The sequence below is a fragment of the Leucoraja erinacea genome, chromosome 12 (assembly GCF_028641065.1).
Source record: "Leucoraja erinacea ecotype New England chromosome 12, Leri_hhj_1, whole genome shotgun sequence".
Lineage (NCBI taxonomy): Eukaryota > Metazoa > Chordata > Chondrichthyes > Rajiformes > Rajidae > Leucoraja > Leucoraja erinaceus.
The window spans coordinates 16,930,027-16,956,264 of NC_073388.1; the positions used below are offsets into that span (position 1 = coordinate 16,930,027).

At 40.6% G+C, this 26,238-nt stretch overlaps 1 protein-coding gene and 1 long non-coding RNA gene across 6 annotated transcripts in view; one reads left to right on the plus strand and one right to left on the minus strand.

Annotated features, from left to right (window-relative positions):
* Positions 1 to 37: 37 nt before the first annotated feature.
* Positions 38 to 3,917, minus strand: LOC129702101 (uncharacterized). The gene is made up of 2 exons (XR_008724321.1): positions 3,784 to 3,917; positions 38 to 1,218 (listed from the first exon to the last, which is right to left on the minus strand). It is a non-coding gene; the product is annotated as an uncharacterized LOC129702101 (long non-coding RNA).
* A 54-nt stretch (positions 3,918 to 3,971) lies between these two features.
* dlg3 (discs, large homolog 3 (Drosophila)) overlaps positions 3,972 to 26,238 on the plus strand; it is a 389,240-nt gene continuing 366,973 nt past the window's right edge. For 4 of the 5 annotated variants that reach the window (XM_055643654.1, XM_055643656.1, XM_055643657.1 and 1 more), the window contains exons 1-2: positions 3,972 to 4,130; positions 10,633 to 10,764. In XM_055643654.1, coding sequence (XP_055499629.1) covers positions 4,115 to 4,130; positions 10,633 to 10,764 — 148 coding nt within the window. In that variant the 5' untranslated portion in view covers positions 3,972 to 4,114. Of the gene's footprint in view, positions 4,131 to 6,502; positions 6,522 to 10,632; positions 10,765 to 26,238 lie in introns of those variants that run through there. The other variant, XM_055643659.1, reaches the window with a different exon arrangement.

Here is a 26,238-nt window from a genome sequence, read left to right on the forward strand (position 1 = left end):
CAAGGGTATATAATGCAACAGCAGTAGCGAGAGCGAGTCTCTTCCAACAGTTTGTTTATTTTCAGCCGAGTTAAAAAAATAAAACACGATGCGACCTGAATGATCACCGCACTTACTGCTGATGTCCTACATACTGCCAATGATAAAGTTGCATTACTATACCGCAAGGAGTGAACAAATCCAAATATATCACGGAAAACTGTAAAAGTTTGTTTGCCGAAGTTTTTACTAGGCACACCAATGACTGCAATGAGCGTATAACTGTTATACCAGTGTCTCAAACTAACCACTATGTTCAGTAGACATAATATTATTTGAAGCAATATTATGTACACTGAACATAACAGTTAGTTTGAGACACTGGTATAACCATTATACTTTCCGAAGCATAAAGCAATAAAACCAACAAAATCATCGTAGTTTTGTACAAATGAACCATAAGTACACCTAGTTAATAGTTTTGAAAGCAGTATTTTCTTACCTCGAAGAAGCAAAACTAGAAAATACAGATGAAACGCAGGTCTGTATACACGCAGCAGCTCACCTGGCGAGAATGATATTCGCAAATGACCTATGACCTGGGCACGCGCAGTTGATATACCAAACTCGCTTATTTCTCCAATATTTTCATCAATTTGAGGCAGGGGGCAGGCAAATACTTTAAATCCATGTGATTGAATTATTTGGTCCCTTCCAATTCTGCTATATTTATTCTGTAGTCTGCAGCAAATTCAGATACAGTGACCAGATATTTTCGGCTGCCATTTGCCAAAATCAAACTGAGATCGATGAGCAGTTTACCTTCTAATCAGTGGCTTGCTGATGGAGGATCCTCATCAATCCTTTGTCACATTGCAGGAGCTTCATCTTTGTGATATATGCATCAGCAATAGCCTCCTCTTTCAGTGATCCGTGTATAACAAGACTATGGTACACCAGGACCACTAAGTACTGAGAGGATTCTAACTGAATGAGTGTCTGGGAAGTACATGGAATTTGTCTTTGACTGCAATGTGGGGATAATAGTGGGTAGGAAATATTGTGCTTAGCTTTTCCCTCTTGGTCAAAGTATATCGACACATTTTCATAGTGAGCAAACTAGACTGCAAGAATTTCAAAGTATCAGGTATGTGTGGGGGTATGTGTAGTATGTGTGCAGTATGTGTGGGGGTAGTCACATGACCAAATGCTGGAAATACCCAGCATGACATTCAGCATCTGTGGAGAGAGAAATAGAGTTAGTGTTTCAGAACATTAACCTTTCATTAGAACTGAGAAAAGTTAGAAATGAACATTTAACCTTTCAGGGAAAGAGCGGGCGGCAGTCCAAGTCAGCCAAAAGCTGATAAATGCTAAAATATAACATATTGCAGAGGAGCTGAATTAAACCTGAAATTGCATGAAGAATAAATGGTTGGGCAGAAAACTCCAAAGACGATTGCTCTCTGGGTGTAGAAACGTCTATTCAACCCAGCCCTTAATGGCTGACATCTTATTTTGAAACTATTCCCTGGTTCTATAGACCTCAATCAAAAGACAAATCAAATTTACTTGGACCTGTAAGCCATTTGTATGTTTCAATGAGTACTCTGCAAAACAATCAGAAGTCCAGCAGGGTCACCAAAGGTTTCAGGAATAGCCAGTGGCGGACTGGCCAGGGTGTCAGCTTGCCCGATGGCAAGTGGGCCCCTGATGATGTGGGCCCCCTTTCAAGTGGGCCCCTGATGAAGTGGCCCCCTTTGTCTCCTGGCAACCAATATTTTTAGACCCAGTCCGCCACAGGGAATAGCACATGAATGGGTAAGTCATGGATGGACATTCAATCCAACAATGTAATCCCAAATATTTGTTTAATGCATCATTTGTATCTTTATTCTACATAGTAATTTATCTTGCCATTGCTTTTCTAGGACAGGGTGTAAACATCAATTTATATTTGTTCTGTTTACAAAGATGAAGAAACACTTTTTTTTTTTACATTCCTTGCTAATTTATTCCAATAATCTATCCTAGTGCTCTTATGAATTGATTGAATGGTACATCATATAAATAGTCCCATTGGCCCACTGAGTCTATGCTGACCATCAATCACCCATTCACACCGGTTCTATGTTGGCCCACTTTCACATCCACTCTCTACACACTAGGAGCAATTTACAGAAGGCAATTAGCCTACAAACCCACATGTTTTTGAGATATTGGAGAAAACCAGAGCACCCAGAGAAAACCCATGCAGTCACAGTCAAAACGAGTAAACCTCACACAGACAACACCAGAGGTCAGGATAGCAGTCGGCTCTCGGACACAGAGGCAGTAGCTATACCAGATGTGCCATTATGCTGCACCCTTTATTGTTGCTTTTTAAAATATTTCCATCTCCTGGCTTCCTATCTTTCTCACAACATGACACACCTCTTTTACTCCAGGCTCCTTGGTTGGCAATGGATGGACATTTTTTCCTTGAACTTTTAATTAATTAATTAAAATTTCAAATCGAGGTAGTCGAGGCCAGTTCATTGGCTATATTTAAGAGGGAGTTAGATGTGGCCCTTGTGGCTAAGGGGATCAGAGGGTATGGAGAGAAGGCAGGTACGGGATACTGAGTTGGATGATCAGCCATGATCATATTGAGTGGCGGTGCAGGCTCAAAGGGCCGAATGGCCTACTCCTGCACCTAATTTCTATGTTTCTAAATAACATCTGAATATTTATTCATGTGCTCATGATTCTTTAACTGTATAAATCCTTTCCTTCTGGCTTTCCCATCTATTTTCCGGTGAATTGGCAAAGTAGACCAGGAAATTGCAAGATAAATATCCAGGGCAGCTTGTTCCCCAGTTGGCTACATGGCATATTTTTCATGACATATATATAAAAATTTGGTCGGAATCTTTTCTGTAAACTCTTCCTCTGAATCAATTCTTCCATTTTAATTTTGCCCCAAAGTATATTCATTATGATTATTGTTTTATCTTTACCAAAACAAATGTTTCGGTATCAGATCAACCAATGTTCTTTTCATTTGTTTGTCTTCTTATCTCGGCTCCATCATGCCTGAGCCAGGTTTGTTCCTCACGACTGACTGCCTTTGGGTCATCCAATATTGTCAGAGATAATTCAATTCCTCCTGCTTTCCATTACCAATGCGTTTTGTGTTACATATTAGTGATTACATATTTGTGTTAAATGTAGCACATAAATGTATCATATAGTAAATGTAAATAAATTATATAATTTATTTGATTGTGATATATTAATATGTCCATCTTCTGGAACATCCAAGACTGCTTGGTGCACTGCTGTATATAAGTCTGTGCGAGATCCAATAGTTGATGTTCTCCATGGAAATAACAATCCATTGTTTAGGGTTATTCGGAGTGTGAGATTCACTGGTTGACAATGGTTCACTGGCTTCCTTTTCATCCGTGTCCTTTTGACATTATATTTCGCAGTCTCAGTTTGTTTCATTGCCCACTGTCATTGTCTATTTGTATGGCACTCTTTACTTCATTTCTTTTACGGAGTTTTATTTGCAGCTCATCCTGGTGATTATGTTCCAAAACTCATTGTGGTTAGTCTCACCCCATCGATATATGTATCTACTCTTTGCCGTGTATCGCAATCACATCTATGCTACTGACTCAACTAGTCCGTGTGATATGCGAGTGCACTCTCACTGTTTTTGTTTCGCTCATTGGGTAGTTACTTTTCAATGATTGCTCATTCTTACACTAGACCATCCTTTCCCAATCTGTGCCTCAGAATTAATGCACACTTACTTACCTGCTGAACCCCTCTCGGTTTATCTTCATGTTATCTGCCTTGCGCCTGGCCTGATATTTCCTAGTCTGGTGTTGTTTTCGCTGGAGCTCCTCTCAGTGCGGCAATCGCGGGTTCGGCCAAATCGCTGAAGAACTAGGAGAGCAGCCCAGGCGGAGTAGCGCCATTCGGAGCAACGCGCCAACGGGGAGCACTTCACGAAGCTCGCACAGTGGCCGTGCTGAGCCGAGTGCCCTGGGCTCGCAGTCGCTGGCTCGCTCGCTCGCTCGCTCTGTGACTGGCGGTAATGGGGCAGCAGAGGCATCGAGTGTAAAGAAAGGATTGCCACTCAACAATGGTTCACAGACGAGGTGCGGTGCAGTGCAGCATGCTTATATAATACCTGTCGTGAACGCTCTCCGTGCCACGCATGCTTGTTATCTTCGATAAGATGTGTTCCCCGAGTGCAACTGGCGAGTTTGTTGTACTTTGTTTTTACTTCATGTAAACAAAACATCGGTCTCGGACTGAAATCCTCTAACCAAGACTGCAGTATGCTTAGTGACGGAATCGCCAGAGCACCCCTCTAGCTCCAAACACAGACGTTAAGGTTACACTGACTATATATATATAATATATATATATGGTGTGTTTTTAATATGCTGCGTTTCAGGTTTTGGTTGAAGTATGCGTGCACGCGCATTGCTGGACAATGCTCCGGGGCAGAATCGATTTTAAAGTTTCACCTAGCTGTCAACATGTGTGAGGACGAAGAAACAACTCGCAATTAAAGCCAAGTTTTTGTCTTTCTTAAATTTGAAAGGCCATGTGGTCCCGGGGTTATTTTCCAGCAGCCTGCACAAATATGTTTTTTTTTAATGTGAAAAACATGCAGAGCAGGCAGCTGGAGCACTGCAAGTAGACCTTATGTGGGTGTAATGAAAACGTGTACCTTTCTCCAGTTAAGGACGTTTCAAAGCGCTTTACTGCTAATGAAGTACTTTTTTGAAATGTTATCATGAAATATACGAACGTGGAAGCCAATTAACGCACAGAGCAGCAAAGTAAAGCGTCCAATGGTCTTTTAGAATGACGTTGATTGAAAAATAGATATTGGTCAGGGCAATAAGATTTGCCCCATGGTCCAAATAATAGTACAAGAGATGTTTGATTTCAACCCATGAAAGAAGTTAAACCTTGGCGTAGTGTCTCACCTAAAATACAGCATATTTGAAAAGTTTAATAATTTCTGAATATGGGTTGGAATGTCTGGCTACACTTTCCAGTCATCCATCAAAATAGCATATGTCACTATAATTTTATATATACCCATATGTTTTGACATTTCTGTACAACAGGATCCAATTTCAAGGCGTAAATGTACCCCTCCATCCCCTCAACATGGAAATTGGTTTAATGTGAATCATCATTTTGGTTCATTATTCAATTGCTGATTTATAGAACCTTATTGGTCAAGGTCTATCTTGTAGTGAGTGTTTTTGTGTAATCTGTTGGTGGAGTTGATAGTGCAGGTAGAAACTAGCAAGCATTGAATGTTAATTTTGAACACTCAGTGGCATTTCACAAAAAATGCATTTCATCGAATACACCAGGACATACTGTGCGTGTCGGAAATCTAAAATAAAAGCATCAAATGTTGGATATAACTTCTGAGACACGTTGGACAACTTTCCCCCAGTCATCAACATCATTATATTTGCCATTCTTCACTTGCCTTGTCACCTTTGTTGCAATCTTCATTTTATCACTTCGATGGTGCTGGGCTCAAAGCTGAAGTTTCAAGTGAGACAACAATTTACTTTTACTATCTTCAATTTCATATACTAGTTTACTACTCAGCTTGTAGTCTCCATTACATTGTAAAGATCAAATGCTCATCAGCGAAACCAGTTTGCGGAATATTTCTGCTCAATTTACATGCGTGTTTCAGAATTTTCTGCCTGTTACTTATATCTTCCATCCTTTTTCCACTCTGATCTCATCTATACCTACACTGTTCTAATAAAGCCCACCAATAGTTTCTGAAACAAGCTTTATCATCACCAGGTCTTCTGTAGTCAACTTTGAGTTTAACAACTTCTGTAATCATTTTTACTGTTCCCATTTTCACTTTTGTGATATGTTCATTGGTCTCACCCACTTTTGCCTTGCACAATCATCCCTTTTATCCTTTATTTTCCCCTACCTGAAACCTGATTGCAGCCACCTTACATTTTGCTCTTCCTTTGGCTCCACGTTTCAATAACCGAATTACCTTGTTTGGCTTCCCAGATGCTGTTTGGCTTTCTGAGTAGTTCAGCTTTTACTTAATAAGTGACTTCTTAAGGAGGTTATGGTGACAGAGATAGGAAGATGAAGGGTAAGTAGTAAAGTGTAAGGTTTCTCAGGCTGAAAATGGGAGTCTTTGTTCAATTGGAATTCTGAAATTTATAAATTAAATGTATGCAAGAAAGAAAGGAAAATATTTTCTCCACTGTAAAATTTATGTTTCACGTTTCCCTTGAATTCTGTTGTAGTTGTTCTTATTTACTAAATTTATAAATGAAATGTATGCAGGAGAGAAAGGTGAATACTTTCTCCACTATAAAATTTTTGTTTCACGTTTCCCTTCTGAAAGTTGTTTCAGATCAGCCCAGGACCCATATTTGACTTTGCTTCTTTGGCTGCTGTAAATTGGATCTAGAAAGCCTTGGACGTTGCATAAGCGATCTTAAGATAGCACGCATTTTGTGTTTGTGCAGGTAACAAATATGACGATTGCTCTCTAAATCTGACATTTTCTAAGATAATAACAGGAGTTATTTTTAACAGATTTAAATCTGCATTTATAAATGTATTTATTTTTTGTGTAAATGGGTATAAATAAATGATTGTTAAGGTTTTTAGTAAAGGCCATGGTACTAAACTAGGTCGATAAAACAATGTTCCAAAATGACTGCTTTGCAAGTAACTCTACAGGGCATTTAATGCCAAATTCGAAACGAGAAGAACCATTAATAACTTCTTGGAGTGGTAGTTTTAATAGAAATGTAGCTTTATTCGAAGTGTCCTCGACGGTTATTAATCATCATTGCTGAGAAGAGAAAAAGGGAAGGGGAGATGGAATTGAAAGCGTAAAAAGGGATTCCATCATAGTGTAAGCCAAAGTGAATAAAAAAATTAAGAAAAAATGTGGATGAGTAAAAATATTTGAGGAAAATGGTATTCTCACTGCACTACAGCTTGCCTCGATGTCAATATAAGATACCCTGACAGATTCTTATCACTTCTTAGTGATCTAATAATGCACAATGTTTCCATTAGTGGGAGAGTTTAGAACTAGATGTCATAGCCTCAGAATTAAAGGACATTCTTGTAAGAAGGTGAGGAGAAATTGCTTCAGTCAGAGGGTGGTGAATCTGTGGAGTTCCTGGCCACAGAAGGCTGTAGAGGTCAAGTCAGTGGATATATTATTAAGGCAGAGATAGAGAGATTCTTGATTAGTACAGGTGTCAGAGGTTCTGGGGAGAAGACAGGGTTAGAAGGGAGAGATAGATCAGCCACAATTGAATGGTGGAGTATTGATAGGCCAAATGGCCTACTTCCACCCCTATTCCTTATGAATACTATTCTTAAGTATTTGAGAAAAAGTTAAGAAATGCAGTGGATTTGTACATGATTTTATCTTTTAAAAGTATTTAATTCTATACAAATGTTTAGTCATAGAGTTATAAGTGTGGAAACAAGCCCTTCGGCCCAAACTTGCCCCCACCTACCAACATTTCCTATCTCCATTAGTCCCACTTGCCTGGGCTTGGCCCATATTTTTCTAAACCTATCCATGTACCTGTCCAAATGTTTCTTAAAAGTGTGACACCTCCTGCCTTTATTACCTCCTCCGGCAGCTCGTTACATACACCCCCCAACCTCCATGTACAAAGTTATCCCTTAGGTTCCTATCAAACCTTTACCCCTTCACCTAAACCCAGTCTGGAAAACATTTTAGAATGCTCCCATATTTCCAGGCAGCATAGAAAGGGGCAATTTCAGCCCATCCATGACCATTTCTTAATTACCATGAATGTGAGACCAGAAATGAACGTTGAAATGCCAGCCCCAGGAACCTTGACACAATGTTACTTTTAGCTCCACAACTTCATTTTCATGCCCCTAAAGGGCCTGTCCCACTTAGACGACTTTTTCAGCGACAGTCACTGTCATGGTGTGATGAAGAGAAACCGGCCCCCTTCGACAATGTCTACGACATGCTGCCATCTAGTCGACGTCAAGCTACGACAAGCTACGTCAACCGGCGTCCCAATTCTTTGCGACATGCAACATCAACCCACGACAACACCCACGCCAGCCTACGATGATATAGACGACAGCCTACGTCAACCTACGTCAGCCCGTGACAAGCTATGACCCTGACAGCGTCAACTGAAGTCAGGCGGAAAGGTGCACTTTTTTTCAAATGACGCAACGTGACTTCTCGAGACGCCGATACTGTCGCCGGTTGACGTAGCATGATGTAGGCTGCCACCACTTGAATTTACCGAAGTCAGTACCCAGCGACAGCCAACATCAGACTGTCAACCTGGCAACAGCCTACAGCAACCTATGCCAGGAGAAGTCACGCAACATCAAGCTAACTGTCGCTGAGAGGTTTTGAACTTTTCAAAACCATGCGGCGACAACAAAAAGGCCACGACACTTGAGGCAACAGCTCTCGACAATGCAGGCGTCACGCCGCTTCACCCCGCGACCATGTGGCGACAGCCTATTTTCCAGCTGTCGCCGAAAAAGTCGCCTAAGTGGGACAGGCCCTTTAATTGTATACAGGTTAATGGGTAGGTTGCTTTGGAACCAAAGTCCACATACATAATTGAGTTGCGTGAAAACCTTCACGTGTTCAGAGGACTTGTATTGTGAATTGCTGGGGTAGAAAAATAGCTTCATGCGTAGGTGTCTTAGCTCGTTAAGAGAGTTGTGAACACTACCCGTCATGAGTATCCTCTTATTTTTAACTTGAATGTGATGTTACTGTTCTCAGTTTTTTCCACATTAACTATGTTAAATATAATATTGTGATATAAATAAAAAGTAAAGTGTAAATGAACAGCAGATCTGTCATTTTCTTAAAAGAAGCGATGGGGAAGAGGTTGATAGAAGCTGATGTTTTTTTATCAGTAACCAGTGAAAGCAATTTAATACAATTTATCCTATAAGCTTTCATCATCTTAAAGATCTCCATTATCTGGCCTCCGTAATTTTTTTGAGGACTATCTCAACTTGTCAAGCATTTCAGTTTGATAACAGCATGAAAGACCAAGTTTTGAATGTGTTTAATGACTCAGCATTCACTCCCATGTGTGCAAAGAATTTCAAGGATCAACAAACCTCAGAGAAAGATGTTGACCCATAGTTCTGGACTGTTTCACCCGGGGAAACATCCTCACAGAATCTATCCAGTTCACATTCCTCAGAAACGTGCAGCAATTCCTTGACATGCATAAAGGATGAATTCCTGGAAAATGTTTTTGTTAAGCAAAATGCCATCAATCAAAAACATTGAGCAAAATGCTTTCTGTGCAGTCTTTCCCATCAATCGAGTGCCTATTCATAATAGCACAAAATAGCTTCATAAATTAAAAGCGCACCAGTCATATGATAGCAAAATATTATAAATCGAACATTTGTAAGGAACTATTCCTTGTACTATTTACAATGTTTTGTTTTAAAACAATTGACTCTCTGGATATGGGTCCATGGTTTTTCAAATCTTTACTTTTACAAACAATCTTTAACAATTCAGGCAAAATAAAATAGTTACCTTTGGAAGTGCATCATGTGCTCCGAAAAGCAAAGATATTCAAAGTATGTGATTAGAAGATCTGAATCAAGTGCATGTGCCCCAGAGTTGGTTTGGTGCCCCTGGTGATCTTGGGGAAATCAGTACGTCGACTTGAAAGAGGAAGAGAGTGTGCTGTATTTTTTGAAGGGGGGCGTATGTTCAAAGCCAGCCCTGGCCAGATTAAATGTTTCAATAAGGATGCAAACCTGCACTATGTCCTTTGGGGTAGGTAGCAAATGCAGTTCCTTTGGTGACATATCATTTGTAATGAACCATCAAAGAAGATTCCTACCCTTCTGAACAAGTGTTTAAAATGGACGAAATGGGGCTCTTCATGCAAGTTAATCTTGAGGCTTTAAGGCAGTTAAAGAATGACGCTCTTCACCTTGGTGGTAAAACTGAGAGTAACTAAGCTTAAATCTTTCATTATCTAGCAGGGACTGCAAATTCCAATCTTTGTGATAAGGCTGAACAAAAAAGCCTGGATGACAGTATAGTTCTTCCAAGATTACTCTGTAAGGGTGCATTATACACATTATTATGTATTTAGTGTCTTAATTTAAGATTTACCTGATATTAAGACAAATGATATAATTTGATTTCTTGTGTTGATGTATATTTGAATATTTTGGGTATTTTATTGTGATTGTTGAGTCTGGAATACAATCAGAATTTTTACATTGGAAATAATTGGAAGCATACTGTTCATTTAAGAATTTTTACTTTCTTTTAATGCAATGTTTTACAAGAAACCATTTGTAAATCAAGGAACACATGAACTTATGAGACACAATCCTTCTCTTCTTCTGGACACTGATAAATACAGGGTAATTTCTTCCAAAAAATCATTTTATTTCACATTTCCAGAATGTCTTGTTACTAAATGGATGTTGTAATACTGTTTATTCTATTAAAAGATATATTGAAAAGTTATTTTAATAGCCTTCACCAATGAAAATCCTGTACATATATTGAATAAATGGAATAAGATGGAATATCCATTGATTTTTGTTTTGTAGACACTGAGCGTGCAGTGGAACTACTGAGGGAGTACTACAGTACTCTTCCAGACCCAGAGGAAGGGCAGCTTCGAGCAGCAATTGGGAAAGTCTCCAACATTTTCAGTAGTGACTTGTTCCAAGCACTGTTAGGTAACACTTCTTGCTACATGTTTAAATGTTACTTTCAAATTAGAATTTAAATGCAATGTACGGATTTATTAATTATTGTCAAACCTTTCCACGATTCAGTGCAATTTATTTATCTGGATGAGTGAGAAAGTGATATATTTACTTACTGTTATGTCCGTTTCACTTGTATATTCACCCTGTTATGTGTGAGGATTAAAACATGATGTTAGAAGATCAGATGAGGAACTGGTTGTTCTGACTCTTGAGACTCGTTACTGCTGCTGCTTCCTCTTTGCGTCCTAGTGCAATACCTCCATTATTCTGACTTTGCTACGTTAATCTTTCCTAGGATCGGCCATTTTAAACCTGGTATGTGAACCTTAGCTGCTGTTAGCACACACTGTGCTTTCTTGCAAAATTCACAATTTGATCTTTGGCATGATTAATAAGGCATAATTAATAAGTTTGCAAGTTACAATACAATAGTTGGTACCACAGATAGTGAAGATGGTTATCAAAAATTTGCAACAGGATTTTGATTAGTTGGGCAAATGGACGGAGGAATGGGTAATGGAGTTTAATGCAGATAACTGCAGGTGTTGCATTTACGAAAGTCAAACCAGGGTAGGAACTTCACAGTGAATAGTAGGGCCCCAGGAAGTCTTGTAGAGCAGAAGGATCTCAGAGTACAGGTACATCGTTTCCTGAACATGGCATGGCAAATGGGGTGGTGAAGAAGGCTTTTGGCTCACTGGCCTTCATCATTCAGGCAATTGAGTATAGAAGTTGGAACATTTTGTTACTGTTGTATGCAAAGTTAGTGAGACCACATTTGGAGCTTTGTGTTTGGTTTTGCTCACCCTACTATAGGAAAGTGGCTATTAAGTTGGAAAGAGTGCAGAGAAGATTTATGAGGATGTTGTCCTGGCTCGAGGGTCTGAATTACAGGGAGAGTTAGGGTAAGCTAGTACTTTATTCCCTGGAGCACAGAAGGCTGAGGGATGTCCTAGTCGTAGAGTTGCAGAGCTGTACAGTTTGGATACAGCCCTTTAGGCCACCTCGTCCATGACGATCATGCCAGTGCATTGGGCTGGTTCTATTTACCTGCATTTGGCCCTCAGCTCTCTAATATTTCTATCCATATATCCATCCAAATGTCTTTTAAAAGTCATTATATATGCTTCTATAGCTTCCTCTGAAAGCTTGTTCCATATACATTGAGGAAAAAGCTGCCCTGAGGGAAAAAGTTGCACCCTGCCTTTGAGAGAAAAAGCTGTCCCTAACATCCTTCTTAAATCTCTCCCTTCTTTCCTTATGTTTTAGAATCCTCTACCCTCTCATTTTAGAATACCCTACCCTAGGAAAAAGGATACACCTCAATAAGGCTACACTACCTTCTACTTCCGAAGACTTAATGGCATCCATCATACAGCTAGGTGACCAGAGCTGCACACTTGTGGGTGATGTTATAGATGTGCATACAATTATGAGGGGAATAGATAGGATGAATGCACAGAGTCTCTTTCTCAGCGTAAGGGATTCAAGAACTAGAGGGCATAGGTAGAGGGGAAAGATTTAATAGCAATCTGAGGGGCAACTTTTATTACACAAATGGTGTTGGTTTATGAAACGTACTGCCAGAGGAAGTAGGTTGAGACCGGTACTATAACAACATATAAAAGACATTTGGACAGGTATATTGATAGGAAAAGTTTAGAGAGATATGGGCCAAACTGAGGCAAATGTTATTATTATTGTTCCTGAGTGTTGGTTTGATTGGATTAATGTATAACATTACCTGTCTTGATTGAATCTTATGCAAAATAGAGCTTTTCATTGTACGTGTGGCAATATAAACCTAGAATAGCATAGATGGGGCATCTTGGTCAGCATGGATGAGTGGGGCCGAGGGCCTGTATCCCAGCTGTACAACTGTAATTCTAGATCCATGCAGTGAAATGTTCTCCAGGTTTGACCCTCTGAGTTACTCCAGTATTTTGTGTCGTCTTTTATTTACCAGTAATTAAAATCTTGCCTCAGTACATAATCCTTGAAAATTAAAGGCAAGTGTAACTACTATATTATCTGACTTTAGCTGATGAGTTTACAACAAACCGCTTAAAAAGAAATAAGAAATTTAAACTGCCTCCAAGCTGGCATTGAAAATATTAACACTCTATGTGGCAGTTTTACTGGAGTGGTTTGTGTAATGTGGAGAATATTCAAGCCTGAAGAATTATTCAGTTAATAGCTTTAAGGTGGAAGGAAGTCTGGGTCCACGTATGTTGGCTGGTTTGACTTCGAAAAAATTGGAAATATTTAGTAGGATAGGAAAGAATGATGATGAATAACAACTGTGATTGATAGAAGGCTGTGCAGTAACTGTTGGTTGGAAAGCTACTGAACACTTAGAATTTCCAGCTTTCCTGTGAACTGTATTGAAAAATGTAAGTGATCAATTTTTAAAAACAAAAACTGATTTACCGTGTGAAAACTCTGTGAAATAAAACCAGGAAATTCTGGAAATACTCAGCCAATCAGGGTGCATCTGTGAAAGGAGTCAATGGATATTTTTAAGGCGGAAATTGACAGATTCTTGATTTGTACCGGGGTCAGGGCTTATGGGAGGAAGGCAGGAGAATGGGGTTGAGAACAAAGGATAGATCAGCCATGATTGAATGGTGGACTCGATGGGACGAATGGCCCAATTCTGCTACTATAACTTATGAACTTATGAAGAGAAACAGAACTAATATCTGAATGAATGGTGGCCGATTAGGAAAAGGGGAGATGCAACGAGACCTGGGTGTCATGGTACACCAGTCATTGAAAGTAGGCATGCAGGTGCAGCAGGCAGTGAAGAAAGCGAATGGTATGTTAGCATTCATAGCAAACGGATTTGAGTATAGGAGCAGGGAGGTTCTACTGCAGTTGTACAGGGTCTTGGTGAGACCACACCTGAAGTATTGCGTACAGTTTTGGTCTCCAAATCTGAGGAAAGACATTCTTGCCATAGAGGGAGTACAGAGAAGGTTCACCAGACTGATTCCTGGGATGTCAGGACTTTCATATGAAGAAAGACTGGATAGACTTGGCTTGTACTCACTAGAATTTAGAAGATTGAGGGGGGATCTTATAAAAACTTACAAAATTCTTAAGGGGTTGGACAGGCTAGATGCAGGAAGATTGTTCCCGATGTTGGGGAAGTCCAGGACAAGGGGTCACAGTTTAAGGATAAAGGGGAAATCTTTTAGGACTGAGATGAGAAAAACATTTTTCACACAGAGAGTGGTGAGTTGGATGATCAGCCATGATCGTATTGAATGGCGGTGAAGGCTCGAATGACCGAATGGCCTACTCCTGCACCTATTTTCTATGTTTAATGTTTCAGGTTGAAGATCCTTCATCAAAATAGAGTGGGATCATTTGGGATGGTATTGAGAAGCTTGAGGCCATACACTTCTGATGAAGGGTTTTCATTCTGAAACATTAGCTTTGTTGTCTTCCCGGAAAATGTGAACTAACCCACTGAGTATTTGCAGCTCTCTCTCTCTATTTTTAGTTTTGGGTTCATTATTGTCATGTCCTGTATACTAAGGTATAGTTAAAAGCATGGTTTTGCATGCTATCCAAACAGATCAGATAATACTATACATAAATGCAATGAATTCTAACTCAATTACCATAAGTAAAGCAAAGGGGAAGATATAAAGCGCAAAATATAATTCTCGGCATTGGAAATCAGATCCATAGGGAAAGTTTAATGGCCAATTCCTAATACCCTCATTTATGGAAGGACCATTCAGATGCTTGGTAAGAGAGGGGAAGAAGCTGTTCCCGAGTCTGGTGGTGCATGTTTTCAAGCTTCTGCACCTTCTGACTGATGGGAGCAGTAAGAAGAAGGAATGCTGGGGATCAGTGGTACCTAATGGGTTTAGTGGTACTTTAATGTCACATGTACCTTCATACAGTTCAGTAAAAAAAAATCTTACTGTACATAGGCACAATCATACTTGAGTACTAAAGTACAAGAATAGTACAAGAAAAGTAAATTATAAATTATGTACAACAAAAGTACAAGAATAGTCAATTATAATGAGACAGTACGCAAGAGTCGCCATGTTTCCAGCGTCATTTTGTGTGATTACAGTCAAACATTGTTAACAATACTGTATATACTGTGCAGGGGTGGGGAAACCTGCGGCCTTCCAGTCCATTTAGTGCGGCCTTTTGAATTAATCCAAATTTTGTAGAACAAATCCTTTTATTTTTATTAGTATGTTTTTGTTTGTCTTTTATTATTTTTATTTTAATCTTAAAATGAACGTATTTAAAATACTAAAGACTAAAAGAAGATTCAACAAAATAATCCTCCCCGACTGACGGCCACAATAAAAAAAAGTAAGTCATGAGGGCTATTTTAACAAAATAATGTACATTTTGATGTATGTCTAATTGAAGTTTCTTGGATGCGACCTTATTAGATTACAGCTAACTTAATGCAGCATTCCAATATGAAAAGGTGGTATAGAGTTTTAACTTTGCCATAAAGGTCTGTTGTCCTGGCGGCAGCACTGGTTGGAGTTCTCCCCATAACTAGAGTCCTCCTATCCAGGCAACTTTCTCTGCGCTCTCTCTAGCCCAGTCACATCCTTCTTATCATGCAGTGACCAGAACAGCACATAATACTCCCACTGCAGGCTAACCAATGCTTTGTAAAATTGCATTTTTCATTTTAATAAATCAATTTTATAATGATATACAGGAATTATTTTGATGTTTCCCATAGCGTAAAATGGGAACAGTTTGAAATTGATGTTGTTGGCTGTAACATTTGAATTTAATTTGCGATTCTTCGATCTGCTTTTTTAATGGTATTAAACAAGTTGTTTTGATTAAAACATAACTTGCAAATTGTATTGTAGATCGTTTACTACTTGTCATATTTCAAATATATAATCATCCAATGAAGTTGTGTTTGTCTTGCCAAAACTGATTTATTTCTTGTTATCTGCATTGACAGAATAAACTGAAAGTAATGCTCTTTTTTGTGCTTGTTGAACTTAGTGCCATGGCCGTTATTCCCGACAGATGTGGAGGTTTTTTGTGGGTTGGACTGATATTGCTAATCATAAGATTAGAAGTGATAGTAGTAGAATTAGGCCATTCGGCCCATCAATACTCCACCATTCAATCATGGCTGATCTATCTCTCTCCTAACCAGGGGCGGAAATCCCTGTCAAACCATGGGACGGACACAGACACACAGACACACACAACACACACACACACACACACACACGCGAGCACACATGCGCGAAACTTTAAGGCTTTGGCCGTGGGCGAGCACACACGGTAATATCGGGAGCTGACCTGGTTGGTGACCGACTCCCAACTCCATCAACAGCAGCTTCGTCCGCCCCGAATCGGGCTTCAATCAGCCCATTCGCGGGGCCTTTCATCGCCCGGCGTGGCTTAAAACCGGCCACGTGATCGCCCGGCAGGGGTTTCAATATCGGGAGCCTCGATCGCCTTGACGTAGCAATTTGACCGTGGGGCAGTGGAAGATCCCGCGGCCGATTTTAAGCCACGCCGGGCCGGGCGATGATAGGCCCCGCGAACGGGCCGATTCAAGCACCACTCTGTGATCTTTGCTCCACCAGGACGTCTCCCTCCTCCAATCACCGCGCCCTATCCTCAATCCCACCCCCCTACATCCGCCTCTCACTGACACCTCCCTCCACCAATCATCACGCTGAATCATCATTTCCCGCCGCCCCCCCCACTGCCTGCTGACCGGCTTGTCTCTCGTCCAATCAGCGCCCTCGATCATCAGTCCCATCCCCACCGTCTCACGGAAAGCGGAGATTTTTAATAGATTTTTTTCCACCAAATTCAAAAATTACAAAGGATTGGGGGGGGGGGGGGGGATTGTCCCCTACTTCTCAAAATATGGGGGTGACGTGTGTGTCCCCCCCCGGGTTTTCGTGATTTCTGCCCCTGCTCCTAACCCCATCCTCCTGTCTTCTTCCCATAACCTCTGACACCCATACTAATGAAGAATCTATCTATCTGCCTTAAATATATCCACTGACTTCTGTGGCAAAGAATTCCACAGATTCACCACCCTCTGACTAAAGAAATTCCTCCTCATCTCCTTCCTAAAAGAATGTCCTTTACTTCTAAGACTTTGACCTTTGGTCCTAGATTCTCCCACTGGTGGAAACATCCTCTCCACATCCACTCTATCCATGTCTTTCACTATTCTATGATCTGTGATCTTATGATGTTTACTACTTTTATTGAAATGGCGGGCCTTAAATATTTCTTATGTTAATAAATTTACCAAGTTCAGTTAGGTTTCTCTTAAGATAAATCTACTAAATTGGCAAAATTTAAAACAGTAAACCAGAGTACCATACCAGTCTATCCCTTCAGATGCTTTGCAACCAATGAGATGGTTTTATATGGAGTTGTGATGAACTATCTGCATGGTAGGTATTATTTTGAAATGTAGTTATTAATGAGCTAAAGAAAAGTGGCAAGAGGTATCATATATAGCTGCTGAGCCAAATCCTGGGATCATTTAGGAGATAAAATGATTCTGTATTATTGCCATCTTTAATCATTAATTGGATTTTGCACAACTTCCTTTTATTGCCGTATCATGAAATTTAATTTATGTTGTGGTATTGGCCTATTTTGATTAAATGAATTAGCATGTTGTACTACATATACAATTCTGATAGATTAATATAATGCTGCTATTAAATATTACATTGTACATATAAATACTGAAGATGAAATGATCTTCCAAACTGCATTTAACTTCTCAATAGTAATATGATTTTGTGACTTTCATTGGCCGGTTTTGACAAGCGTTGGAAATCACTAAGTGAACTGGTGAAGTGGCTGGTCTGGTGCGCTTTCAGTAATTAGGAAAGTAAGTCTTTGGTATAATGAGATTTAGTTGTGGGATATGAAAGGTAGTACCTGAGAGGGCCCTAGCCTAGGGATAGTACAGTGGCACAGCTGGTGGAGCTGTTGTTACACAGTGGCAGAGATTCATATTCAACCCTTATCCTGGGTGCTGTTTGTGGAGTTTGCACTTTTCCTCTTTGAGCATGTGTGTTTCTCCTGGATTCTCCATTTTCCTCCTGCATCCCAAGGACGTGTGGGTTGGTAGCTTAATTCTACAAATTACTCATGTGGATGAGGAAGAGAATTGGGGTGGGAGTTGATGGGGAGAATAAGAAAAAGATTAATGTGGGAATACTGTCAATAAGTGTTTGGTTGTTGGTGCAGACTCAGAGAGCTGAGGGGTGTGTTTTGATCCTGTATGACGCTATATATACTTGTGAAGATCCATCAGTCAAATGTAGGAGCAGGGCTTGGGGTGAGATGGCAGGGGTGATTATTGTTTAAATTTTTCTATATTTTGTGTTAAAACCCAACAGGAAAAAAAAAGCAAATCTGATTTCTGTCAACAACCAGGTACTGTAACTGTGGGGGAAAAAATCGATATAAAAAAATTTGGAACATAATTAGATGCCAGAAAACAAAGGGTTTTCTTGTATAAGTTTTTAAAGTAGACTCAGCTGTTGGCAAAGCCAGATGGTCTTCAGATGGGACTGCAAATCTATTCCAAAACGAAGCCAAGCATTTCTGTGAAGTGAAATTTAATGGGCCAGGAATTCTCACCTAGCATGTCTTTATATGCCTTGTAACATATTGGAAACGTAATTACGGTCAACTCTTCCAAAATGTGCACTGGGAAACTAGTCATAGTCATCCATGCATTACATGCATCCCATTTGATGTCACTAGTACATTTAAATGTGCATTTGCAGGGCTCTCACAACCTTTTTCTCTGTTTCCAGCCGGGCAACCTTGGCAGCTTTTTGAGTTGCCAAATGACAGTTTAGGTGGTCATTTAAGACGGCTTGCATGACGCATGCGATAATGTGCTCGGACGAAGTGCGTAGTTACCAGTCAGAATTATGCTCAATTAAGCATTCACATATTATTTCTGCTTCAAATAAAGTCACAAACTAAAAAGATATTCACCAATCGAGACATGATATATACCTTTCTATTATTTCTTTCCACTTCCAAACAAAATGTGGTTGGATTATTCAGCGTATGATCAACCTCGGTGAGACCAAGCGCAGGCTTGGCGATCGCTTCGCACATCACCTCCACTCAGTTCACAATAACCAACCTGATATCCTGGTGGCTCAGCACTTCAACTCCCCCTTCCATTCCGAATCCGACCTTTCTGCCATGGGCCACCTCCATGGCCAGAGTGAGGCCCACCGCAAATTGGAGGATCAGCACCTCATATTTCGCTTGGGTAGTTTACACCCCAGTGGTATAATAATAATAATATATTTTATTGTCATTGCACATATGTGCAACGAGATTTGGTATGCAGCTTCCATCCGATGTCATAACTTAAACAACTAATAAAATTTAGATTTAGATATAGATACCCCGAGAAACATGATTTATAAAAAGAACAGTAAAACAGTCAAAACAGTCTAAAGTGCAAATGTGTCTGTGCCGGGTCGATGTGCGACGTGACCATCCGATGGAGACAGTTCATGGGGGTGGGGGCACTCAGCAGGGCCGGTTCAGAGCAGCTATAGCTCTGGGGATGAAGCTGTTCCTGAGTCTGGAGGTGCGGGCGTAGAAGGCCTTGTAACGTCTGCCGGAAGGTAGGAGTTCAAACAGTCCATTACAATGGTCTGAGGAGTCTTTGTGGATGCTGACGGCCTTCCTGAGGCACCGTGTGTAGTAGATGCCCTCCAAGGCTGGTAGCTGTGTCCCAATAATCTTCTGCGCTCTGTGGATGACTCGCTGAAGAGCTCTCCTCTCTGCCTCCATGCAGCTGAGATACCACTCAGAGATGCCATACGTTAGTATGCTCTCTGTGGTGCAGCGGTAGAAGGTTGGCAGCAGCTGTTGGGGCAGACCAGTCTTTTTCAATGTTCTCAGGAAGAACAGTCGTTGCTGTGCCTTCTTGACCAGCGCAGCGGTGTTGGTGGACCATGTGAGGTCCATGAACATTGGCTTCTCTAATTTCAGGTAGTCCTTGCTTCTCCCTCCTTCCCCTTCCATTCCCACCTCTCCCACAGCCGACTGTCACCGCCTCTTCCTTTCTTTTTTCGCCATCCCCCCCCCCCCCCCCCCCCCCCCATTCCCCAACATTAGCCTGTGCAAATTCAACACAGACAGTGCCTGAGGACCGGATCGAACACAGTCTGGCATGTGAGGCAGCAAGCCCACTAGCTGTGCCACTATATTTTGTTTTCCAACACACAAAAAATTATACGCTGATAACTTTGGTTACTAAAAACAGCCTATCCATTTTCAGTCTTAAATTTCTAAGTGACGCTATGTCCCCCTTTACAGCTACTGTATGTTTTAATTCAGTTCAAGACTATGGGGCAGCACATTGGCTATAAAGTTGCTGCCGAAAAGTGCCAGAGACCCAAATTGATCCTGAATCTGGGTGCTGTGTATGGAGTTTGCTCCTTTTCCTTTTGATAACGGGTTTTCTCCGGGTGCTCTTGTTTCTTCCACATTCCAAAGGTGTGCAGGAACCTTTAACAGACCCAACCCAAAACGTAATATTTTCCTTTTGTCCAGAGATTCTGTCTGACCTGTTGAGTTACTCCAGCTTTTTGTGTCTATCTTCAGTTTAAACCAGCATCTGCAGTTCCTTCCTACACACACGATAATAGACAATAGAACTTTATTAATCACAGGAGGGAAATTGTGTGTGTGTCGGTATATATATATATATATATATGTATAGTTATATATTCATATATATGTATATACACTGTTTTGTTTTCTCGTTTATAACATTGTTTACAGAGTACTATGTTTACATATTCTGTTGTGCTGCTGCAAGTAAGGATTTAACTGGGGCATGAGAGAATAAATCATTCTTGACTTACGTCACTAATGTGTGGGATAGAACTAGTGTACGGGTGATTGGTGGTTGGCGTGGACTCGGTGGGCCAAAGGGCCTGTTTCCATGCTGTATCTAAATTAAACTAAAAACACTAAAACCAGTGTGTAGATGGTTATGCATGCAACCAAATATGTAGCTACCTCATTACCATATTGACACTCCCACCTTATGTAGTATAACTGTAGTATCTGCATGCACCCTCCCCCTGTAGGTTCCAGTATGTGTGTAGACCAGTTGTGGTCAGTGCGGGGACGTGTGGATGTAGTGTCTTAATAAAGACTTAGTGACGGACTAAGGACTACGTCTAAGCTCCTTTACACAGTGGAAATCTAAAGAAGAGTCCCTACCCGAAACGTCACCCAATTTCTTCTATCCAGAGATGTTGGCTGCTCCATGGAATAGTTTTCACCCTACCATAGTTACCCAACCAGATGCAACTAAATTTAAGGTAGCTCGTTTTTCCCAATAACCCTTTTTTGCTTAAGTCCAAGTCAAGAGTCAAGAGAGTTTTATTGCCATGTGTCCCAGATAGGACTATGAAATTCTTGCTTGCTGCAGCACAACAGAATATATAAACATAATACAGAACAGGAGATAAAAGTTCAGTGTGGTCGTGAAACTGGGAAGGGGGATGGATGGAGAGAGAGGGAAAGCAAGGATTACTTGAAGTTAGAGATATCAATGTTCATACCGTAGGGGTGTAATCTGCCCAAACAAAATATGAGGTGCTGTTCCTCCAATTTGATCTGGGCCTCACTCTGACAATGGAGGAGGCCCAGGACAGAAAGGTCAACGTAGGAATGGGAGGGGGAGCAAAAGTGTTTAGCAACCGGAAGATCAGGTAGATTTAGACAGACTGAACGGAGGTGTTTAGCAAAACAATTGTCAAGCCTGCTCTTGGTCTCGCTGATATATACGAGTCCACACCTGGAACAGTGGATACAGTAGATGAGGTTTGAGGAGGTGCAAGTGAACCTCTGCCTCACCTGAAAAGACTGTTGGATGGAGTCGAGGGGGGAGGTATAGGGACAGGTGTTGCATCTCCTATTGTTGCAGGGAAAAGTACCTGGGAAGGGGTTGGTTTGGGTGGAAAGGGACTATCAGGGAGTTCTAGGCTGGGCTGTAATCAGGAGATCTGCTTGTAAAGACAATCTGAAGATTTCTGTAAAGCATATCCAATGTTAGTTGAGGTGAAGAGTTTTACTTTCTTTGGGAGTGAGGAGGAAGATCCCAAGCACACCAATCCCTTGGTGTACATGTTTGCATGATGTCCCATTCTCCAATTGGAGAATCAGTGCGCTCATTCTCAAAATCCACACTTTGCGTCATGAAACGTTGAAAAACCGCAAGTAGTTAAACAGGTAATGGTGCAGGAGGCCAGACATTCAGGATGTTTGGATGTTTACATGCACTTTGACTCCAAGGAGCCTCCCCCAGCCCGATTTCTCCCCTGCTCCCCACTCCTTCCACCGACATGAAATTGGTGTTGGACCTCGACACAGCATTATTTTGGCATGTTTCTTCAGGCTCATAAAAAACTCATGGGAGAATATTTTCTGTTCTCTAACCCAGCTTTTGTGAAAGTAGTTTCTTCAATGCAAAAAGGTTTTCATTATATGAAAATACCACGTACAAAAGGCACCTTCAGAAATTAAAAGGATCAATAAATAGAGCTAATGGACAACAATGTTTGACTTTGATTATTAATGGAAATAGTGAGAATTGTATACAAGAACCTACATGACCAAACATTAGATCAGTTATTCCTCATTAAAAAAAAATATTTATTTGTCTGGATGAAATTTGTAAATTTAACTTTGAGGAAGGACTTCCTTGCTATCGAGGTAGTGCAGCGTAGGCTCACGAGGTTAATCCCCAGGATGGCGGGATTGTCATATGAGGAAAGATTGAAAAGACTGGGCTTGTATTCACTGGAATTTAGAAGGATGAGAGGGAATTCTTAAAGAAACATATAAAATTATAAAAGGACTGGAGAAGCTGGATGTAGGAAAAATGTGCCCAATGTTGGGGGAGTCCAGAACCAGGGGCCACAGTCTAAGAATAAAGGGGAGGCCATTTAAAACTGAGATGAGAAAAAACGTTTTCACCCAGAGAGTTGTGAATTTGTGGAATTCTCTGCCACAGAGGGCAGTGGAGGCCAATTCACTGGATGAATTTAAAAGAGAGTTAGATAGAGCTCCAGGGGGTTGGCGGAATCAAGGAATATAGGGAGAGGACAGGCATGAGCTACTGATTGTGGATGATCAGCCATGAGTCCAATGAATAGCGGTGCTGGCTCAAAGGGCCAAATGGCCGTCTCCTGCACCTATTTCTATGTTTCTAACTTGAATCATTAATTTAATTATTTATGAAGAAATCAGTTAAGAATGTCAGGCGAGGTGATGTGTATACATCAAGATAAATTTTAATCTTAGTTTATATGTGATGCACAGCATGTATACCATGAATTATACATACATACATAATTCATATTTTCAGCCTAAAAGACAAGCAGAATTTGGATATTCTTTAAATTGCAACATTTTGGAATAAACTATATATAACAATCGGACAAGTCAACAAATTGGATGTAATGCTTCTTTCTGCTGTGGTCATTGCTGTAATTTGAATAGTTTTATATATTTTGGATAGTTTGTCACTTTGTCAGAAATTATTGGACAGTTTAAAGTTTTGTTTTTTTTAATTAAAATTAATCTCGTAATACAATAGGTGTTCATTTCATCACTTTAAAGTTCTCCTACACTGAAGTGAACATTTATTTTCCAGTTATTTCTGTTCATTGTTTTCATAAGCAGGAATTTGTGACCTCAGCAACTGTGAAAACAATCCGTGTGAGTGAGGAAAGGGGATAATGATAGCATGGGTAAGATGCAAACTTGCGTGAGCTCAGGATTTATCACAGTGGCCCTTAGCATAAGACTGGGGGTTGGGACATTGGGGAAGGTGGGAGGGTGGGTTAGAATACTGTTTCAGATGCGAGAAGGTCAGCTCATGAAAAAGCAGATTCCACTTTTTTGCTTGAGCAGCCATAGTGGCCTTCTGCACAATTGTGGTTCGAAATCATAAACAAAGGGATGCAAATTCAGGGTGCTTTAAAGGTAAATGCAGTAACATTTGTGGTCTTCATGTGGTCATAATGTCACATGATTGAATCTAGTCCACATCTACTTACGACTTGGTGACAAAGCAGATAAAACCTAGCATTAGTAATGAAAAGTGGTGAAGAATGTTTGTGCTAATTGAATCGTGTGCCCTTGAGCGTAGCCATGTGAAAAAAAAATAAAAGTTAGGGTTGGGGATTCCTAACATGCCTTGCTATTGTACTCATATCCTCATAGACAAATAGAATAATGCATTGCTGAGTAAGCCAGATGCCAGAGTAATGTAGAAGACCAACAACTGGTTTGCTAATCGATGAGCCAGATACCATTGTTATGGCTCCTAAGGCAGAGCTGGCTTGTCTTCCAAACTGAAATATGGGAGTCAGTTAAAGAATTCTGCATAACCATTAGTTTGACAGTTGACTCTCTATCAAATTATTTCATTAAGTAGGAGGACTAATCAATTAATGTTTACATAGACAGTGGGATCAGGATAACATGCTTCCATTCCAAATGCAAAATGCCGGAGAAACTCAGTGGGTCAGGCAGCATCTGTGAAGGGAATGGACCAACAATATTTCGGCTCTGGACCCTTATCTAGCCCAAAAGTTTTGTCAGATTTGACGTTTTTTCTCATCAAAGGCTTTCAAAATGTTTTTCCTCATCAAAGGCTTTCCTGCCACATTGAAGATGGTGATGAAACTCATTATTGATGCCTGTCCTCACCTAGAGGTAACTTCCAGGGTATAGGAAATGGTCTATGTTCCTCAGGGTATTGCCATATTGTATAAGACAGCATTGTTGGGCAGGGGAAACTTGTTAGAGGACTTCTGTCTTGAAGACAGGAAACATGGAGCATCCAATGCAACAATAACATTTGCACTTAATTAGCATCTTCCAGAAGACATTTGGTATATGGCCCATCCTCTCATATATTTCAATGAAGGACTTAATGATGACTTGAGGAAAAATGTTTACAGGTAGTCAAATTTGAGGAGAGTGTTCCACAGTCTCTCCAAACGATGGAGTCAAAGGTTTCCATAATAAGTTTTTAAAAGGCAGCATTATTATGTTTGATGCTACTCCCAATATTTCATTTGGAGTTGGAGCATTAATTTGAAAATCATATGTAACATGCCTCCAAATAGAGTCAACACAATGATTCAGGGAGCAGCTCTTCAATCACCAGGATTAAGCAGACAGTGATGAGACATCTGTGTGATGAGACATCTGTGTGCTTGCTGCAGTTGTATTTTACTCTTTAATTTAAGATAATCCTGATTGCAGCATGTCTGAGATCACCTAGTATAGCCTCCTCTTCCCAGATGTAGACAATGAGATTGTGAGTTCGTGAAGCACTTCATTGCTGAGATATAGAACTTCAGCAAGTTCATCGATTGTTGAGGTCCTGATGTATATCAATTGGGATTTTGTCTTTCCAACAGCTGATCAGTAATTCTTAAGGGGCTATTCTTAAGGGGTTGGACAGGCTAGATGCAGGAAGATTGTTCCCGATGTTGGGGAAGTCAAGGACAAGGGGTCACAGCTTAAGGATAAGGGGGAAATCCTTTAAAACCGAGATGAGAAGAACTTTTTTCACACAGAGAGTGGTGAATCTCTGGAACTCTCTGCCACAGAGGGTAGTTGAGGCCAGTTCATTGGCTATATTTAAGAGGGAGTTAGATGTGACCCTTCTGGCTAAGGGGATCAGGGGGTATGGAGAGAAGGCAGGTACGGGATACTGAGTTGGATGATCAGCCATGATCATATTGAATGGCGGTGCAGGCTCGAAGGGCCGAATGGCCTACTCCTGCACCTAATTTCTATGTTTCTATGTTTCTATGTAAGTGGACTGGGGTTTGAGTGGTTGGGACATTGATGGCACTGGCAGTGCTGTAAAAACTGTGCACTTCATAACTGTAATTGAGTTGCTGTCTTTCTGCTTACTACTTAATTAGCTATAGGGAGAAGTTGGACAAAGTTGGATAGTTTTCTCTGGAGTATCGGAAGCTGAGGGGAGACCCTGATAGAAGTATATAAAATGATGAGAGGGTGGAAATGTCAAAGACTAGATGGCCTTGCTTCAAGGTGAGAGGGGCAAAATTTAAAGGAGATGTGTGAGGCAAGTTAATTTTTTTACACAGAGAATGTCCGAGCAGATGCTACCAATCAATCAATCAATCAATCAACCTTTATTGTCATCTTGCAAGCAACAAGTACAGTGCAAAATGATGTGGTGATGGCATTTAAGATGCTTTGAGATGGGCACATGACATGCAGGGCACAGAGGGATATGGATCATATGTACGCAGAATGGTTTCACCTGGCATCATGTTCGGCATATCATTGTGGACCGAAGGGCCTGGTCCCATGATTTACTGTTCTGTTTTG